Source organism: Elephantulus edwardii, unplaced genomic scaffold, assembly GCF_000299155.1.
Source record: "Elephantulus edwardii isolate Elephantulus edwardi_28Jun2011 unplaced genomic scaffold, EleEdw1.0 scaffold00045, whole genome shotgun sequence".
Classification (NCBI taxonomy): domain Eukaryota; kingdom Metazoa; phylum Chordata; class Mammalia; order Macroscelidea; family Macroscelididae; genus Elephantulus; species Elephantulus edwardii.
In genome coordinates this window covers 839,233-858,497 of record NW_006399795.1, presented here as the reverse complement: position 1 = coordinate 858,497, position 19,265 = coordinate 839,233, and the positions used below count along the sequence as shown (strand labels likewise).

General features: G+C 48.5%; 1 protein-coding gene across 1 annotated transcript in view; it reads left to right on the top strand.

The window, feature by feature from the left end:
• PLOD1 (procollagen-lysine, 2-oxoglutarate 5-dioxygenase 1) overlaps positions 1 to 14,792 on the top strand; it is a 38,140-nt gene extending 23,348 nt beyond the window's left edge. The window contains exons 10-19 of the mRNA XM_006885747.1: positions 4,129 to 4,250; positions 6,166 to 6,270; positions 6,668 to 6,793; positions 7,034 to 7,175; positions 8,603 to 8,716; positions 9,504 to 9,569; positions 10,202 to 10,306; positions 12,686 to 12,832; positions 13,633 to 13,758; positions 14,632 to 14,792. Of these exons, the coding sequence (XP_006885809.1) occupies positions 4,129 to 4,250; positions 6,166 to 6,270; positions 6,668 to 6,793; positions 7,034 to 7,175; positions 8,603 to 8,716; positions 9,504 to 9,569; positions 10,202 to 10,306; positions 12,686 to 12,832; positions 13,633 to 13,758; positions 14,632 to 14,787 (1,209 nt within the window). The 3' untranslated portion in view covers positions 14,788 to 14,792. The remainder of the gene's footprint in view (positions 1 to 4,128; positions 4,251 to 6,165; positions 6,271 to 6,667; positions 6,794 to 7,033; positions 7,176 to 8,602; positions 8,717 to 9,503; positions 9,570 to 10,201; positions 10,307 to 12,685; positions 12,833 to 13,632; positions 13,759 to 14,631) is intronic.
• Positions 14,793 to 19,265: the final 4,473 nt, after the last annotated feature.

The following is a 19,265-nucleotide window of genomic DNA, read 5'->3' as shown; positions in this document are numbered from 1 at the left end:
ACTGGTACAGGAGGAAATTGTCCCTCCTTCCCCGGCAGAGCATCCGGTGGATTCGAACCGTGCGCCTCTGGGATTGCAGTGCAACTTCTTGCCTCTAGGCCACCAGAGGTCCCCCCAAGCTTGTTTTAAATGGGAAGCTCCACCAAACACTGTCCACCATAGGTAACCATTATCGCATTTGGCATCAGCGTCACAGTATTTAGCATCACAGCAACCACGAGTTGCTTCTGTACAAATAGATCAGTGCAATACTGCTTAGAAGAATGTTTGACCAAAAATAATTTAAACCAGGCCTGCAGTCCACAGATAAAAATCACCCACCTTGGACTTGGTAGCATCACTTTCTGTCCACTAGGCCAATGTAGCTTTCTCTATATTGTCGTTGTTATTGTTGTTAAATGCCCTATAAGATAGGGGTCAGAACAGTACCAGCCACATGGAATTGTCATGAGGATGGAGCATGTTGTTAAGTGCAGCACTTAGCAGAGAGCTTGGTGCATAGGCAGCACATAGGTGTTGCTTTTAGCTGCCATTATTATCCTTGTTTTTCTCACTGCCTCCAAGAGAACAAAGAGATATGTCTTGGAGACAGGGAAACCAGAGTGCTGCTTGGATGCAAGCATGGTGAAGTTTCATCTTTCATACTTGGGTCATGTTTCTGGGAGAGGCTGATTCCTTGTAAAGGGATATATATCATGTTTAGAAAGGTGGAGGGTCAGTGAAAGAGAAGACCCTCAACCAAATGGACTGACACAGTGACTGCAGCAGTGGCCTCAAGTGTGTTAGAGATGATAAGGATGGCACAGGATAGGACACGATTCAGATCTGTTGTTCATAGGGGTTGCTAGTGGTCATCACACCTAACAACAGTTAGGGCCAAGGGAGCTCTGGTGGCCTAATGGGTATGGGGTTGTGTTGCCAGCTCAGAACCAGACAAGGCGGTTCAAATCTACTAATTGTTCCTGGGGAGAAAGATGGGCAATCTCCTCCTGTCTGACTTACAGCCTCTGAAAACCTGCTAGAGGATCAGCTATGAATTGGTTCCGACTTGCCAGCAATGAACTGAGTGTGGGTTGAGTTAGGGACAGCGGTGGTTTGATGGTAGAGTGCTCACATTGTGGCCTCTGCACTGACCTGGGTTTGATTTCTGGCCCTGTGCACCTCCTGCACAGCTCCTACCTGTCTGTCAGGGGGGCTTGTGTGTTGCCATGAGGCTGGACAAACTTTAGCAATGCTTCCAAAATAACGAACTAAGAAGACAGATGTGACAGTCTACTTTTAAAGAAAACCTTGTGGCTCTTAGTGGTCCCGTCTGTTGCTAATAATGGGCTCAGTGCGTGGCACTTAACAAAATTGGATCTACTGGGAGATAGCAAAATTGCTTTTCATTCCTCAAGTGCCTGGTGAGGGCTGCACTTGGAGTCAACATCTCCATCATAAAGTCTTACCTCTTAGCCTTTACTTACACCAAAGTCCCTACCTAGGGTGCCATAGACACTCTCAGTCCTATCTGTTCTTCAAGGTACCTTCTCCTTGAGGGATTCTCTGCCACCCCATCTGTTATTGTTGTTATGTACTGTTGAGTCAGAACTGATTCAAAACTCACCCTTCAGTGGTTTTTATCACAGCAGGCAGTTAATCACATGGGAGGAGATTGCTCTGCTCCTCTTTCTTCCTGTTGGTGGACTTGAACCGAGTGCCTTTGGGTTGGTAGCACAGTTCCTTACCACCAGGCCACCAGAGTTCCCTCCACCCCATCTCGGCTGCTGCTTTCCCTGTCTGAGCTCTCACAGTCTTGCCAGTCTTCACCCCACACTGAGCAGAACAGACACTGAGGGCCCCGTGCGCTCAGCCTTGGCTCAGCTCTTTGCCCGCTTCCCAGATGCTCGTTCACCTGTACAGCATGCCACATGGAAAAGGGGGCTTCAGCCCTGCCCTTGGGACGCCCCCAGCAGCCTGGGAGATATCAAATATTGCACCCATGACATGACTTAGAGTAGGGAGAAACCAACCTGTCACAAGGCTGCCTGAGTGCTCTGTCTGATGCGGAGAATCCTTTCCAGGGACCTGCGGGAGTCATTTTACAAGTGACAAAGCTGAAGCTGGGACAGGGGAAGTGACTTGTCCACATCACATCTGGCCAGTCATAGCACAGCCAGCTTTGCCTGGAACCCTGAGTTTGTTCCAAAGACTTCACTTTGTCCACTTCCCCAAGTGCAGGGTCTTGAGCAAGGAATGCTGTTTTTCAAAGCAGAGTCCACAAAACTGCTTAGTGTTTTTCTTTTTCTTTTACTTTCTTTTTCATTCTCTTTCCCTTTTTAGAAAGTATGGTGAAAATATGCATAACAAACTATATGCCATCACAATCATTTCTAGGTGTACGATGACCTTGGTTACACTCTTCAAGTTCACTCATTCTCTCTGTCCTTTTCCAGATCATTCCACTGCCGTTAACCTAAACTCACTGTCCCCTAATCAGAAATTCTCTCTTTCCCATGCCTCAAAACTGCTGCTAATCATTGGTTTCTAAATATTTACATATTTCATAGAAGTCAGATAACATGTTGTGTGTCTTTTTGCAACTGACTTACCTCAGCATGATGCTTTCAGGGTTCAGCCATGCTGTAGCATGCCCCAGGATTTCATGTCTCTTCATGGTGGAGCAGTGTTCTGTTGTGTGCATGGCCCATTCATCCCAGAGAAGGTTAAACCAGGTGGCTCCTTGGAGGCAAGGATTCTGAGGCTTCGTCTAACATACTTTGGACATGTTGTAAGGAGGGACTAGTCCTTGGAGAGGGACATCATGCTTGGGAGGGTGGAGGGACAGCACAGGAGGGGAAGACCCTCTATGAGGTGGATTGATTCAGTGACTGGGTTAATTAGGATGGGTGTATCAAAGACAGTGTGATTGGCACAGGACACAGCAGAGTTTAGGGCTGTTGTACATAGGGTCGCTATGAGTCACAAGTGGCTTGATGGCACATAACAACAACAACATCTGTTGTTGTATGCTGACTGGTTGATTCTGACCCTATAGGATAGAGTAGAACTTCCCCTTAGCGTTTCTATGCTTGTAAATCCTTATAGGAGGGAGCTCTGGTGGCCTAGTGGTAAGAAGGTGTGCTGCAATCCCAAAGGCACATGGTTCAAATCACCAGTTGCTCTGCTGGAGAAGGATGGGCGATCTCTCCTGTGTGATTTACTCCCTGTGAAAACTCGTTGGAGGGTCAGCTATGGGTCCGTTCTGACTTGATGGTACATAACAACAACAACAACAAATCTTTGCCAGGATCCCTGGTGGTGTAGTCTGTAAGGAATTACACTGCTTACCCAAAGGCTGTACCTGTCTGGTGGTTTGTATGAGTCCACCATGGGAGAAAGAAGGTCCGTCTCCTCCCATGTGATTTACAGGCTCAGAAACCCAGTGGAGGGAGGGTCAATTATGAGAACTAGTTTTGACTGGAAGGCAATAAGTGAGTGAAATCTTTATGAAAGTAGATTGCCACAAGTTTCTCTTGTGGAGCAGTTGCTGGATTCGAACCACCAACTTTTCCGTTAGCTGCTGAGTGCTCTAACCACCATGCCACCCATCAAGTTGCCTTTTGTCCATTTATCTTTGGTGAACATTTGTCTTGTGTCCACCTTTTGGCTAGTGACAAGTACAGGAGTGAACAGTGGTGCTCAGGTTTCTGTCTGAGTTGCCACTTTTACCTCTGGGCATGTACCTGGGGGTTAGGATTGATGGAGCAGATGTAATTTTGTGTTCCGCTTTTTTTTTATTTGAAGCAATGTAGAACCCTTGTCCACAACCTGAGCCCACAGACTCTGAGTGTCTGGATGGGACCTGGGCAGTGGTGGGTGCTGCCATGGTAAACTAAGGCTCTTAGGAGGCCAGTGGAATTGAGCTTTGTCAGGGGAGGGTGACTGAGGGATGGCCAGCATTTGGCACATCTGGGAAGGTACTCTAGGCAGAGTTCCTACAATGGAGTAAGGTCCCCGTACAGGAAAGCAGAGGTCTAGGGCTGACCACGGTGGAGGATCATGACGTGACAAGAGCAGAAGGTGGTGTGGTCGCTGGAGTGAATCCTGTACCTTCTCCCAACCCCACTCCTGGTCCTCTCCTCCCAGGAGCAACACCACAAGGCCCAGGTGGAGCAGTTCTTGGCAGAGCATGGCAGCGAGTACCAGTCTGTGAAGCTGATGGGACCCGAGGTCCGAATGGCCAATGCTGATGCCAGGAACATGGGCGCGTGAGTGGGGGGTCGGGGGCAAGTACAGTGGGCATGGTGGATGAGGGGACCATGGGGTCAGGGGGACCCAGCTGGGAGTTAAAGAGTTCAGAAGGCTTCGTGATCTCCAGCAAGTACTTTTTCCTGTCTGTCTCAGAGTCTCATCTGTTAACTGGGAGATAGTGTCTGTCCCCTGGCCTGGGGTATCCTAGGCAGGTTTGAGAAAGATGTACTTGGGTTCAGAAAGAAGCACATCCAGGAAAGAAGGACTGGAGAAATTGAAGTGGGTGAAGGTTGACAGTTAGAGAAGTCGTCTATCTCAGTTATCTGACGGTAGGGGGCTTCTGCACGGTAGAGATTGTGAGGCTGGTGAAGAATCCGGTGGGGTTTCATTCTGTTGCATGTAGTGCCCCTAAGAGTTAGAGCCAACTTGATGGCACCTAATATCAACAGAAATACCATAAGGGGTGACTTTCAGGAATAAACATTTATTTTCTCACAGTTTACAAAGCTAGAAGTCCAAATTTCTCCTCTCTCTTGTTCTTATTTCCTTCCTTCCTTCCTTCCTTCCTTCCTTCCTTCCTTCCTTCCTTCCTTCCTTCCTTCCTTCCTTCCTTCCTTCCTTCCTCCCTCCCTCCCTCCCTCCCTCCCTCCCTGCCTCTCACTCGCTCTCGGTCTCTGTCTCTGTGTCTCTCTCTCATAGTCTGTATCTCTATTCTGCTCCTAGTGGAAAGTCCTTGTCTCTTTTCAGCTTCTCTTGTTGGGTTTGTTGACATTCTTCATGTGTGGTCTATCTTCTTCAATCTCTGCTTGCTTCTCAGTGCTGCTTTACTCCTTTTAGATCTCACCACTGACATGGTCTCAGTAACATTACACAGAAAACTCTATTCCTCGGTGGTGTAAGGCTTTTGAATTTAGAACACATATTTTTGGGGAAAACAGTTTGATCCATAAGACAATCTTTTCTTTTTTCCTGAATAAAAAGAAATACCTCTAAGTAATATGTATTGACTGAAGTCTTAGACAGCCCTGACGAGAGGTCAGCAAACTTCCTGGAGAGGGTCAGACTGAATATTTTTGGCTTTGTGGTTTCTCTTGAAACCATCTCCACTCTGCTGGTGTTGATCAACGATAGCTTTTATTGATGCTAATTATATACAAGAATATGTAAAAGAATGAAGCATGGGGAGTGTCTTATTTATGGACACTGAAATTTGAGTTTCATATCATTTTCATGATTTCATCTATTTTCTTTTGCTACCCCTCCCCGCTCACCCTGAGTTTAAAAACATAAAAACCATTGTTAGCTTGTGGATTGTGCAAAAGCAGGTGATGGTTTGGGTTGGAACCACAGACCATGGTTTGCTGAGCTCCTCAGCAGATACACAGAAAGAACATAACTTTTTAAGGTGTTTGATGCCAGTTTCCAAATTGCCTTTACACAGAGACACACACAGATACACACACAGACACACACACACACACACACACACACACACACACAGAGTCAGAACACACACACACACACAGAATGTTGGAACACACATCACATATACACACATAGCCGGAAAACACACATACACAAACAGTTGGAACTCACATGGTTGGAACACACACCCAGTTGGATCCTGCTTGGGGGGCCATGCTTGCCCCAGTACCAGGGTTTCCAGGGTTCTTGGTGCCAGCTGGCAAGCTCTGAGCCTTTTTCTGGAGAGCACAGTAGCCCATAGCCTGGATGATCTCAGAATCTAATGGGACCCAGTATGGAGTGGGACCCTGGAAGCTGCTGGTGCGAACCCCAACTTGTGATGCAGCCCCTCCTTAGGGCCCGGGGCCGATACTTGAAGTTAGATCAAATCCATGATGGGCGCGAGAAGAGACTCTGGGACCCTGGAGCCCAGCGCCACTGACCCAGCACCTGCCCTCTGTCCCACAGAGACCTGTGTCGGCAGGACCGCAGCTGCACCTACTACTTCAGCATGGACTCCGACGTGGCCCTCACTGAGCCTGACTCTCTGCGGCTGCTGATCGAGCAGAACAAGTGAGGCCTGGGCAGCGGCCCCCAGAGCCTCAGCTCCCGGCCAGCACTGTCCCTCTCTCACTTGCTCCCTCCCCCTCGATCTCACCTGTGGAATCCTGGTCCCTGCCTCCTGTGTGGTGACTCCAGGTTCTGATGGATAGTCACATCCCCCCTTGTCTTAGTCTGTGATGTACCCTTGCTCTCCCCATCCCACCTCTATGCCTCAGTCCCCTCCCAGCCCTTCAAAGCTGCACTGTGGGAGGGGGCAGGCACTACATCAGCCAAATCCACTTCTGGTCCTGCCTGGCCGCAGTGAGGTGTTTAGAGTTCGCGGCTCTCCCTTACCCTGCCCCTGGCTAGGTCTGCCCTCTCCCTCTGCAGTGGTCAGAGGACTGCCACTAAAATGCTCCGTCCGCAGGAACATCATCGCCCCCTTAATGACCCGTCATGGGAGGCTGTGGTCGAACTTCTGGGGGGCACTGAGTGCAGACGGCTACTACGCCCGCTCTGAGGACTATGTGGACATTGTGCAAGGTCGGCGCGTGTGAGTATCATGCTGGGGCACCACATTTGTGTAGGACGCCTCCCTCCCTGACATGTTCCTGTCTCTGCTAATCATGAAGCAGGGAAGACTGTAGCCAGATACTCAAAAGAACTTTCCTGACAATTATTCCAGGCCCCTTTACCCAGGGAGGGGAAGTCAGAGTCAGCACCATTGAACTCTTCTGCCCCGATAGCATCCATGACCCCTCACCCTGTGACTCCCACTATCTCTTTCATTTAGTGGCGTCTGGAATGTGCCCTACATCTCCAACATCTACTTGATCAAGGGCAGTGCCCTGCGGGCTGAACTGCAGCAGAAAGACCTCTTCCACCACCGCAAGCTGGACCCCGACATGTCCTTCTGTGCCAACATCCGGCAGCAGGTCAGCCTTGGGAACCTGGGTGTCTAGCTCTGCCCATCACAGTGGGCATTTCTGTCACCAAACTGGGGAGCTGCTGAGACCCCAGAGAGACTGTTCAAAGACCCCCAGGGCCTGGTGGGAAACACAGGATGTTGGGCATGTTGGTGTACCTCCAGCTGTCTGTTTTTGTTATGTGCCATTGAGTTGCTTAGGGCTCATAGTGACCCTATTATGCACAATAGCTCTGAACCTTGCTCTGTCTGGAGCCAATCTTACTGTCTCTGACACACCTACCCTCGTTACCCCAGTTATTTTCTCAATCCATCTCATCTGGGGTCTTCCTCTCCTATACTGTCTCTCAACACTTCCAAGCATGATGTCCTTCTCTAAAGACTATGTGAGAAGAGTCTCAAAATCCTTGCCTCCAAGGAGCAGCTTGGTTTCACCCTCTCCAGGGCAGATCTGTTCTCTTGGCAGTCCATGACATGTTAAAAACTCTTCTCCAGCACCACTACTCAAAGGCATCAATTCTTCTGTCATCCTTGGTCATTGTCTAGCTCTCTGATGCATAAAAAATAATTGCAAAGATCATGGCCTGGATCAGGCCTCTCTTAGTCTCTAGACTGACATCCTTGCTCTTCAGCACTTTGGAGAGGTCCCTGAGAGCAGATTTCCCTAATGCAATTTGTCTTGATTTCCTAAGTGCTGGTTCCAAGAGGGTTGATTGTGGAACTGAGCAAGCTGAAATTGTTAAAAATCTCAATCTCTTGGACACATTCTTCACACCACCGATTTTACTTAAGATCTTTGCATAAAGATAATTGAGGGGGCAATGGTGGCTCAGTGGTAGAATTCTTACTTTTCTTGCAGGAGATCTGGGCTCAGTTCCCAGCCAGGGTGCCTCATGTTTGGCTATCACTTGTCTGTTAGTAGAGGCTTTCATGTTATTATGACACTGCATAGATTTTAGTGGAACTTCCAGACTAAGGTCAGCTAGGAGGAGAGACCAAAAGATCTACTTTTGACAATCAGCTGTTGAAAACCTGTGGTCACAGTGTCAACCCCATTGTTCATAAAGCCACCATGAGCAAGGGGACCAAGTAAATGGCAGCTAACAATAATGACAAGATAAATTGTACTTATCACTAAATATAATCCAGTCATACTTTCACTGTGTCTAAAATTCAGTGTCGAAATGCCTTCTCTTTTTTTATGCATTCATTTGGTCTTTGACACATTTATCCATTCTTTTCACATTCACTGCTTCAGGAAGCTGTCCCTGATTGCATCCCCATGGTCAGGTCTGCCCTGGGTGTTGGGGACATGGGGCTGACTGCACTCAGGCCCTGTGCTTTGTGGGCAGAGGAAGTTGCAACAATGGCCCTTTTTGGGGCCTGAGGGGAATGGGAAGGCAGGGGAGCTCTCTTTTACCAGGCTGTTCTCCCTAGGATGTGTTCATGTTCCTGACCAATCGCCATACCTTCGGTCACCTCCTTTCCCTGGACAGCTACCAGACCAGTCACCTCCACAACGACCTCTGGGAGGTGTTCAGCAACCCCGAGGTGAGGGCCTGCGAGGGGAGGAGCATAAGAGACCCCCTTAATCCTGAGGCTCCTTCCTCTGTGATACCTCCTTAACTTTTTCCGGCCCTAGCACTCCTGTAGGGCCAGATTTACCTGCTGTGGCAGCGCCATCTAGTGGAGAAAGGAGATTTACCTTGAGAGGTTGCTCATCTTGTGGGAGTTTGAGGCCAGCTTTTGCCATTTGCTGTGATTAGTTGAGCCTCGGTGGTTTTTTCTTTTAATTTTATTTTTTATTTATCAGTTTATTTTTTTATTTTTGCTGTGTGTACCATAAAATCAGATCTGACTGCTACAGGAGGAGATTGTCCCTCCTTCTCCAGCAGAGCAGCATCTGGTGGATCCGAACAGCTCCCCTCTGGGATTGCAGTGCAACTTCTTGCCATCTAGGCCACCAGAGCTCGCCAGTGATTATTTTTTTAACTCTAAAATGAACATGCAGTCCCAGCCTCATTCATTGCAGAGAGTATAGCCAGAGGAGGTGACAGTTGTGACAGAGTACCTAGATGTTGGGAGCTTGTGGTTGATGTGGGTACACACATATAGACACACATTTAGACACATGAGTGCAAATACTAGCTCCCACGGGCATGTTTCTGCCCCCTATACAGCACACAAGTGCTCTGTGGGCAGAGGCACATGCCCACCCTCTGGTATAGGCACTTGTCCACCACATTGCATGTAGGGGTGTCTGTGGGGAGCATCCTGGGGCACTCAGTGTGTGGTCAGCTCCAGCTGTAGGACTCTAACCTGCCTTCCCTCCCCTCAGGACTGGAAGGAGAAGTACATCCATGAGAACTACACCAAGGCCCTGGAGGGGAAGCTGGTGGAGACGGTGAGAACAAAGTCCGACCCCTTCTACACCCCTTCCATATGCAGAGCTGGGGAGTGACGGGGGGAGGAACGAGCCAGCTGAGCTGGGTGGCAGGGATGCCCTTCTGTCTCCTGCCTGTGCTGGCATTGCTGGGGCCAGAGAAGAGCAGCTGATGGTGCTTTTCCACTTGCTGACATTTTCAGGCTGGAACTCGAGGGGCTTGGGGACTCTAGGCTTATCCCTTGGTCTAGGCAGGAAAGAGGAAGAACATCTCTGTAAATACGGTCTCAGTTGTGGGCCATAACCCTGCCTGACCCAGGATCTAAGAGTGGACCATCCTCTGGTCTTCCTAAATACCTACATCCCTTAGGAACCCCTGGGTGTGCACCCTCCTCTTTTCTGAGATCTTTGCTGAGAGGCACTATCTCTGAGCTCCTACCTCCTTGCTTGGCATCTCATGCAGTCCATACAGAACTGATGGAGCCCTGCTCTGTGGAGAAACTGGGCTCACATACCCGAGTGAGGGTAGGCAGGGGGCATGGACCGTCTCAAGGGGTTTCCTCTGCAGTGGGACCTGCAGAAGACTGTGAGCGCAGGAGGAGCATGTCGTAGACACTCTTTGGACCCCACTGACTGACACCTCCACCCCCTAGCCTTGCCCAGATGTCTACTGGTTCCCCATCTTCACAGAGGCGGCCTGTGATGAGCTGGTGGAGGAGATGGAGCACTACGGCCAATGGTCACAGGGTGATAACAAGGTATGCCCTGCACCCCTGCCTGACAGGGCTGCCTGCAGACAGAGAGACAGGGATTGAGAAACTGGAAGTGGAGCTGAACCCTAAAGTGGCCCTTGTGATCTGGAGCTCCCTCGACCTTAAATTGCTTCATTCTCAGTTCCTGATTCCTGATAAGAATGGTTCTGTTTTCTTCTCCAGACTTGTGGATGGTAGAGGGAAGGAATTAGGAAGTGTAGGACTAAGTTACACCTGATACAGGCCAAGGTCTTTGCAATCACTTGCTATGCATCAGAGATCTGGACAAGGACTAGGGATGAAAAAAGGAGAATTGATGCCTTTGAGCTTGGTGTTGGAGAAGAGAATTGAATATACCATGGACTGCTAAGAAAACAAACAGGTTCACCCTAGAGAGGGTGAAACCAGGCTGCTCCTTGGAGACAAGGCTTCTCAAGCTTCGTCTGACATGCTTTGGACATGTTACAAGGAGGGACCAGTCCTTGGAGAGGGACGTTATGCTTGGGAGGGTAGAGGAAAAGCACAGGAGGGGAAGACCCTCGATGAGGTGGATTGATTCAGTGAGTGGGGTAGTTGGGGTAGGTGTGTCAGAGACAGTGAGATTGGCACAGGATAGAGCAGGAGTTAGGGCTGTTGTACATAGGGTCACTATGAGTCACAGCCGACTCAACAGCACGTAACAACAACACGATGTGAGGTGTGGATAGACAGAAGTGCTTCAAGCTCAGCAGCCGCAGACTCTCATGACAGCTGAGGAGATGCTGCGCCCCCTAGGGGAGAGTCCCAGCCTGCACTCACGACAAGTAGGCACTCCCTTTAAAAAGGTACTTGTGCCAGAATTTCTCATTCACACAATGGAATACTATGCGGTACGCAGGAACAGTGATTTTGTAAATTCCTACCTAACATGGGAGGCACTGGAGAGCATTTTGCTAAGTGAACTAACTCAGTCTCATAAAGACAAATACTACATAGAAGCATTATTGTCGAGCATGTCTGAGGATCCGAGGAGGGAGGGGAGACTTAAATATAGGGTCACACATGATAAGTGGAGAGAGGGATTGGTAAAGGAAAGGAGAAAGGTCCGGTGTGAAAAAAATGTATATGAACTTTGTATGTAAATCAGTATAAAATAATTTTTTGTTTATTTATTTTTTTAAAAAAGAGGTACTTGTGGGCCCGAGCAAGAATGATGAGGTTTTGCCTCACATACTTTGGGCACGTTGCTAGGAGGGGCTGTTCCTTGGAGAAGGACGTGATGTTGGAAAGGGTGGAGGGTCAATGAAGGAGAGAAAGATCCTTAACCAGGTGGATTGATACGGTGACTACTGCAAGTGGGCTCTTTTGTGTCAGGAAGTGTGAGCATGGCACAGGATAGAACAGGGTTCAGATCTTTTGTTCGCAGAGTCGCTATGAGTCGTACTCCACTTGATGGCACCTAAGAATAACAAGTGGGCCCTTGGAAGATCTGCCCTTTCACCTGCCTGTTGCATTAACTCATGGTTCTAGTTACCTGCCTCAAACACACGGTTGGGTAGCTGAGCTTATCTCCAGAATCCAAGAATTGAGGTGGCCTGCCGTCTGGACTTCTGCTAATCCAGTCCCAGTGCCTGAGCCAGTCTCTGGACATTAGAGTCCCTCTGCTTTAATTGCCAATGGCAGTAACACAAATTACCCTGAGCTTAAAAGGCTTAAAACGACACCCATTTATTAATATACTGTTTCTGTGGATCAGGAGCCTGGGCCTGGCTTAGCTGGATTCTCTGCTTAGAGTTTTCCTAGGCCGAAGTTGAGGTGTCATCTGGGGTCAGGGTCTCATCTGAGGGTCAGGGTCCTGGCGCAGCTCACGTGGTTGCTGGCAGAACTAATTTCCTTGCTGAAGAGCTCATGGTAGTTTGTGTCTACAAAGCCAGAAGGAATGAGCATTTCTCTTTTGTTGTTATGTGCCGTAGAGTAAGAACCGACTCATAGCTGACTCTCCAAAGGCTTTTCAGGGGGTGTAATCATGCAGTCATGGGAGGACACTGTCCATCTTTCCCCTGAGGAGCAGTTAGTGGATTCGAACCACTTGCTTTTGGATTAGCAGCACAACTCCTTAACCACTAGGCCAACAGAGTTCTCTTAGATCCTCTTAAAAGACTCATCACAATAGATTAGACCAGGGCTGCATAATTTCCTGATTGTGCTCTAATCTGATCAACTGATTACCTCTGCCAAGACCCTTCATTTTTGCCATATGGCTTAACATCACAGTCACAGGTCCCATCCACACTCAAGGAGGGTTTGGGGGATTACACATGGTCAGTTCACCAGTGGGTGGGAATCTTGGGGACCATCTTCAAATCCTGCCTTCTTGGAATTCACACCCTCGATGGTTACCCACAGGACAACCGTATCCAGGGTGGTTATGAAAACGTGCCGACTATCGACATCCACATGAAGCAGATCAACTTTGAGAGGGAGTGGCACAAGTTCCTGGTGGAATACATTGCTCCCATGACGGAGAAGCTGTACCCCGGCTACTACACCAGGGTGAGTGTCAGCATGAGGTGGCAGTGCGCGTGGCTGGTGAGGGCAGGGGTGGTGAAGTAGCCTGGCCGGGATAGGATGGTGGGTGCCCAGGGAGGAATAAGATGTCCCCAGCTGGATGACCATCAGGAAATGGGGTCCCCATCAGAGTCTGGGGTTGGAGGAGGCACCCCTGGCCTCACATCTTCCCAGTCCTTTCTCTAAGCGCTTAATGCCTATCTCAGTGACTTCTAGATCAGCCCAGCCAATAAGCTCCCAGCTGGCTGGCTAGCATGCCTGTTTCTTAGATTCTCTCTGGCCCCATCTATCAATTGGCCCTTTGGCTTTCCCTCTCCCCTCCTTTTCTCCCTCAGCTGCTTCTCATTGTCCAAGTTTCCTCTGAACACATGCCCTGTGTGTGCCTGGGCCCTGCCCTCAAGGAATTACCAGGCTAGAGAAGACAGAAAATGTTGTAAAGCTCAGTTCTTCTCTCCTTTCCTCCTCTCTTCCTTTTTCCTTCCCTCCCTCATTTTTTCTCTCCCCCCTACCCTTTGTCCCTCCTTATTCCCATTCCTCTCTCTTCCTTTCCTCTTTCCTTTTTCATCTTCCTTCCTGACATTGTCCCTGTTTCCCTCCCACCTTCCTTCCCCACATTTTTATGAAAACTTTGTGTTCCAGGCACTGGAGAACACAGCCTTGAACAAATCTGCCCAGAGGGAGCGGCTGTTTTAGCCTAATCGATGAGATTAGATGAGGTGCTGTTTGTATTCCCCTCTGCCCTGGCCTTCCTTGGCTTCTGTCCGTTAACTTGGCTCTTGGTGCAGGCCCAATTCGACCTGGCCTTCGTTGTGCGCTACAAGCCTGACGAGCAGCCCTCACTGATGCCACACCATGACGCCTCCACCTTCACCATCAACATCGCTCTCAACCGAGTGGGAGTGGACTATGAAGTGAGTGGGGCGAGGGGCAGGCAGAGGGGAGGCTGGGTGGCTGCCTACAGAGTGGTGGAGGCAGGAGGACCTGAGTACACAGTTACTATTTTCAAGGGGTTTCTTTGCCCTCAGTCCTGGGCTGGGCATTGTGAAACACTCATAAAAAAACAGCGATAACTTTTTTAAAAATTAATTTTAATGAAAGTTTACAGAGACTTTGAATTCCATTTATTCATTGTTGCACTTTTCTCCCTGCCCAACCTCCTCCCCTGTAATTTTTTTTTAAATAAAAAGAAAGAATCTAGTCATTGAATGTCTCAAAAGGGAATACTTTTTAAAATTTTTTTTATTTATTATTATTTTTGGTGTGTGTACTGTCAAATTGGATCTGACTGGTACAGGAGGAGATTGCAATAGGGAATGGTTTTGTCCCTCCCTCACAAAAGCACATCTGAACCGTCTGGAGACATTTTTGGTTGTCAACCTGTGGAGGTACTTACTACTGGCATCTCATAGGTAGCAAGCAGCCAATGGATGCCTAGAATGGTCCCAACCACAGAGTATTATCTGGTCCAAAATGTCAATAATGCAGAACTTTAAATACTTGCACCTACACTCTTCTGTCATCTCATTTACATTCTCATAGCCTTTGGCAGTTTAATGCCCATTTTATAGGTGGGAATACTGAGAGTAGTGCTCTTACTCTCATTTGGGTCCCTGCTGAGCCTCGACCTTAGGCAGCTATGGCTATTATTACCCTGTGAGGCACCCTAGACGGGCTGTGCTGAGGGCCACTTGAGGGGTGACTAGGAGGGCAGTGGGGGAAGTGCTCAGCTTCCTGTTGGGGAACTGACACTTCCTGTTGGGACATTGATACTTCCTGTCTTCCAGGGCGGAGGCTGCAGGTTCCTGCGCTATAACTGCTCCATTCGTGCACCTCGAAAGGGCTGGACCCTCTTGCACCCTGGCCGGCTCACACATTACCACGAAGGGCTCCCCACTACCAAAGGCACCCGTTATATCGCTGTCTCCTTCGTTGATCCCTAATTGGCAGCAGCTTCTGGGGCTCTGGGTCCCAGGTTGCCAGTGTAGCCTCTAGGCCCTTGACTCCCCAGTTGCTCATGGAGCCACCAGCTGGAGAGATTGGCCATTCGGACCAGAGATGGAGCATCTCACCTCATCTGGGGCTTTCTGATGCCCTGGCCCAGCCTTGGGGAGACTGTTCATTCTACTGCTTTGTAGAGATTCATCCTCCCTTTTTCCTAAAAAACTGAGTAGTTCTTCCTAAGCTTTTTCCTCTGGATGAGACTTGAGCAGAACTGGGCCTTACCTGAGCTGCCCAGGTAGTGCTTCTCATAGGCAGCTCCATGGCTGTCCTACTTCAAGACTAGAGTGGAAACAGAGGTCTGACTCAGACCCATCCTGACCCTGGGACCACCGAAGCCACCTGCCTCCGTGGCTTCTCTCACAAGAGCAAAACCTTGTCCCTTGGAGACGGGGACTCAGAATGCCCATCCAGAGGTGGAAGAGAATCTATTTATGCCATAGCCGGATCCTTTCCTTGACCCTGGCTTGGGGAGTGATGTGTCTGCACAAAGTCCTGGGGGGCCCTGCCCCTGTGCCTCTGGAGAGAGGAACTGAATAAGAAATAGCAGCGTTTCTATTAAACATTCTTGCAGCCACAGTGTGGGAACTGCTGGGTGGGGGAGGTGTGGTGAGTGGCGCAGGGGGGTGCTTTAAGAACAAGTTTGATATGTTCAAGAGGCAAAAATGCTGCATCAGGAGACCCAGTCACCTGTGATTCTGTGTCATTTGTTTGTTCTGTAAACCCAGCCCTGGCTGGCAAAGGCGCACTTCAGCCGTTATGGCCTGTGGTGGAGATCACCACCTCTCTGAAGCGGCGCTGAGTACCATTTCTGCATACATGAATGGGGAAAACTGCTGTCTCTGGTGGCCTCCACCATTCACCGGACACAGGTCTAGCTCTGTTAACACGTCAAGGTATTATTGATAGGAAGACCTATCATCCCTTCATCTCTTTGTGTGTGTGTGTGTGTGTGTGTGTGTACCGTCAATTCGGATCTGACTGGTGCAGGAGGAGATTGTCCCTCCTTCCGCGGCAGAGCATCTGGTGGATTCGAACCGTGCACTCTGGGATTGCAGTGCAGCTTCTTGCCACTAGGCCACCAGAGCTCCTCTATCCCTTCATCTCTTGTTGCGACATGGGCAGCAGGCATTCAGCACACAGTCCTCTGGGCTAAACCCAAAACCCACTGCCATAGAATCGATTCTGACTCTTAGCAACTTTCTGTCAGGTTTCTAAGGCTCCCATCACCCATCTTACTCCCTCAGAGCAGCTAGGGGTGGGCTCCAAACTACTGACCTTTCAATGAGCTACTAAATATAAGCACTGTGGCACCAGGAGCTATAAGTTCCTTTTTTATTTTTTTTAACAGGTGGGGGGTAAAAATCAGACTTGAGTCAAGTTATTTGCATAAGGCCACACAACAAGTTCATGGTAGGGACAGAGATTTGAGTCAAATTGCAGTAATTGAAGAAATCTGGTCTGTGGACTGGGGTAGTAAATGCTGCAGTGGCTATACCAAAGCAGGGGAAGAGGCTTTCTGTGACTCGGTGCCTTTCGGCTGGAGGTAGTTTTGCCCTCTGCGGGATGTTTGGCAACATTTAGAGAGATGTATTGCACAGGGAAAGTCTGCAGTCAGGGACCTCTCCAGATTGCTTAGGAGTAATGATGTTGGTTTGAGGACTACAGGGAGCCTGATTCAGGCCATGGTCTTTTCATTCATTTGCTGTGCATCTGAGAGCTAAACAGTGAATAAGGATGACAGAAGAATTGATGCCTTTGAATGGTGGTGTTGGAGAAGAACACTGAATATCTCATGGACTGCCAAAAGAACAAATATGTCTTGGATAAGGTGAAGGCAAATTGCTCCTTGGAAGCAAAGATGGTGAAGCTTCATCTCGGATTCATTGGGCATATTGCTAGGAGAGGCTCTTCCTTGGAAGAGGACACCATGCTTGGAAAGGTGGAGGGACAGCAGAGGAGAAGATGACCCTCAGCCAGGTTTACACAATGACTATAGCAGTGAGCTCAAGGATGCCAGAGATGATAAAGATCGCACAGGATGGGACAGGATTCACATTTGTTGTTCATAGGTTTGCTGTGAACCATACTCAACATGACAGTGCCTAACAACAACAGATTTTTAGTTGCATCTAGTGGTTAGAGAGCAAGGATACTGTTAAACATCCTATAATGCATAGGACAGCCACCTACAATACTCAATTATCCAGGCCAAATAACTCTGGTTCCTCTACTGTTCATAGGGTTTTCAAAGACCTCTTATTTAAGAAGTGGATGGTTGATTCTGCTTCCTAGTCTGCCCTAATCTGGGAATTTCACCAAAAACCTATTCACTATGGGTAACCCTTATGGCGTTTGACATACCAGTGGCACAGCTTTCAGCATCACAGTAACTCACAAGTTATCACAGTACAGCAATCTGACAGACAAGTACTATACTGATTAGAACAATGTTCTCCTCAAATACAATGAACTGCCAATTTGATATATATACCTCTAATAGTAAATCAGTCTTTACACCAGGCCTGTGGGCATTCTGCAGTTAGGGACCTTTCCATATTATTGAGGAATAATAATACCAGTTTGAGGACTAAGGTGCATCTGATTCAGGCCACCACGGTCTTTCTGATCACTTGCTAGGCATCTGAGCAGTGCAATGAATAGGGACAACAAGAAAAATTGATGCCTTTGAGCTGTAGTGTTGGGGAAGAGCACTGAACATCCCATGAGTGTTCAAAAGAACAAATAAATAGGTCTTGGATAGATTGCAGTCACAGTGCTCTTTGGAGGCAAGGATGAGACTTCACCTCATATGCTCTGGGTAGGAGCATATGTAGGAAGGGCTGTTGGAGGGGGACATGATGCTTGGAAGGGTAGTGGGTTGGTGAAAGAAGAAGACCCTGAACCAGGTGGATTGACACTGTGACTGCCCTAGTGGGTTTAGTGTGTCGGGAAGTGTGAAGATGGCACAGGATAGGACAGGGTTCAGATTCACTATTCATAGGGTTGCTATGAGTTGTACTTGATGTCACCTAATAACAATAACTCTGGTGGCTTGGTGGTAAGGAGTTGTGCTGCCAACCCAAAGGCACCTGGTTTGACTTCACCAGCTGCTCCATGGGAGAAAATGGTCAATCTCCTCTTGGGCCATTTACTGCCTCTGCAAATCTGTTGGAGGGTCAGCTATAAATGGGTTCTGACTCAGTGACACACAACCATTATCAATAGAGGGGAGCTCGGTGGCCCAGTGAATAAGAAGTTGCTCTGCCAACCCAGAGGCACATGATTTGAATCCACTAGCTGCTCTGCAGAAGAATGATGGATAGTCTCCCATGTGATTTACTTCCTCTGAAACCTGTTTGAGGGTCAGCTGTGGCACAGAGCTTGACAGGATGGCACATAACAATGTCAACAGAAAGCAACTCTTTGGAGGCATAGCACCTTCTGTGTTATATTAATAAGACACACAGAAATGCAGGAGACTGATAAACTTGTCTTCAGAACCAAAGATTAGCAGTTTGAGTCTACCAGCTGCTCTGAGGGAGAAAGGTGGACAGTCTTCTGTTGCAGACTGACCGAGGGTGAAGTATTTTTATAATTATTAATGAGACAGACAGCCAGGAATGAGATAGAACAGAGAGCATAAAACGGGGCCAGCAGTTCTCAACTGAAGAGCCTCAAGCCATGCCTCTCTGTGTATTTATTGATAATTAGGGGAAACATGGATTGAAGGTCAATATAAAAAAGACAAAGATTCTTAACACTGGACCAATAGGCAGCATCAGGATGGATGGTGAAGAGATTGAGATTGTTCACAGCTTTAGTTTGCTTGGCTCCACAGTCAACATTCTTGGCACCAGTGGCCAGGAAAAGACATATTGCGATGGGAAAATCTGCTGTTACGGACCTCTCCAAAGTACTGAAGAGCAATGGTGTCTCTCTGGAGACTAAGGTGCATCGGATACAGGCCATGGTCTTTGCAATCACTTGTTATGCATCAGAGAGTTGGACATGACTAAGGAGGATAGAAGGAGAATTGATGCCTTTGAGCTGTGGTGCTGGAGAAGAGTATTGAGGGTACCACGGACTGCTAAGAAAACAAACAGATTCATCTTGGAGAGGGTTAAACCGGGCTGCTCCTTTGAGGCAAGGATTCTGAGGCTTCATCTGACATGCTTTGGTCATGTTGTAAGGAGGGACCTGTCCTTGGAGAGGGACATCATGCTTGGTAGGGTGGAGGGCAGGCGCAGGAGGGGACGGCCCCCTATGAAGTGGATTGATTCAGTGACTTGGGTAATCGGGATGGGTGTATTTGAGACAGTGAGATTGACACAGGACAGAGCAGAGTTTAGGGCTGTTGTATATAGGGTCGCTATGAGTCACAAGCTACTCAGCACATAATAATAAGAGGGGAAACAAA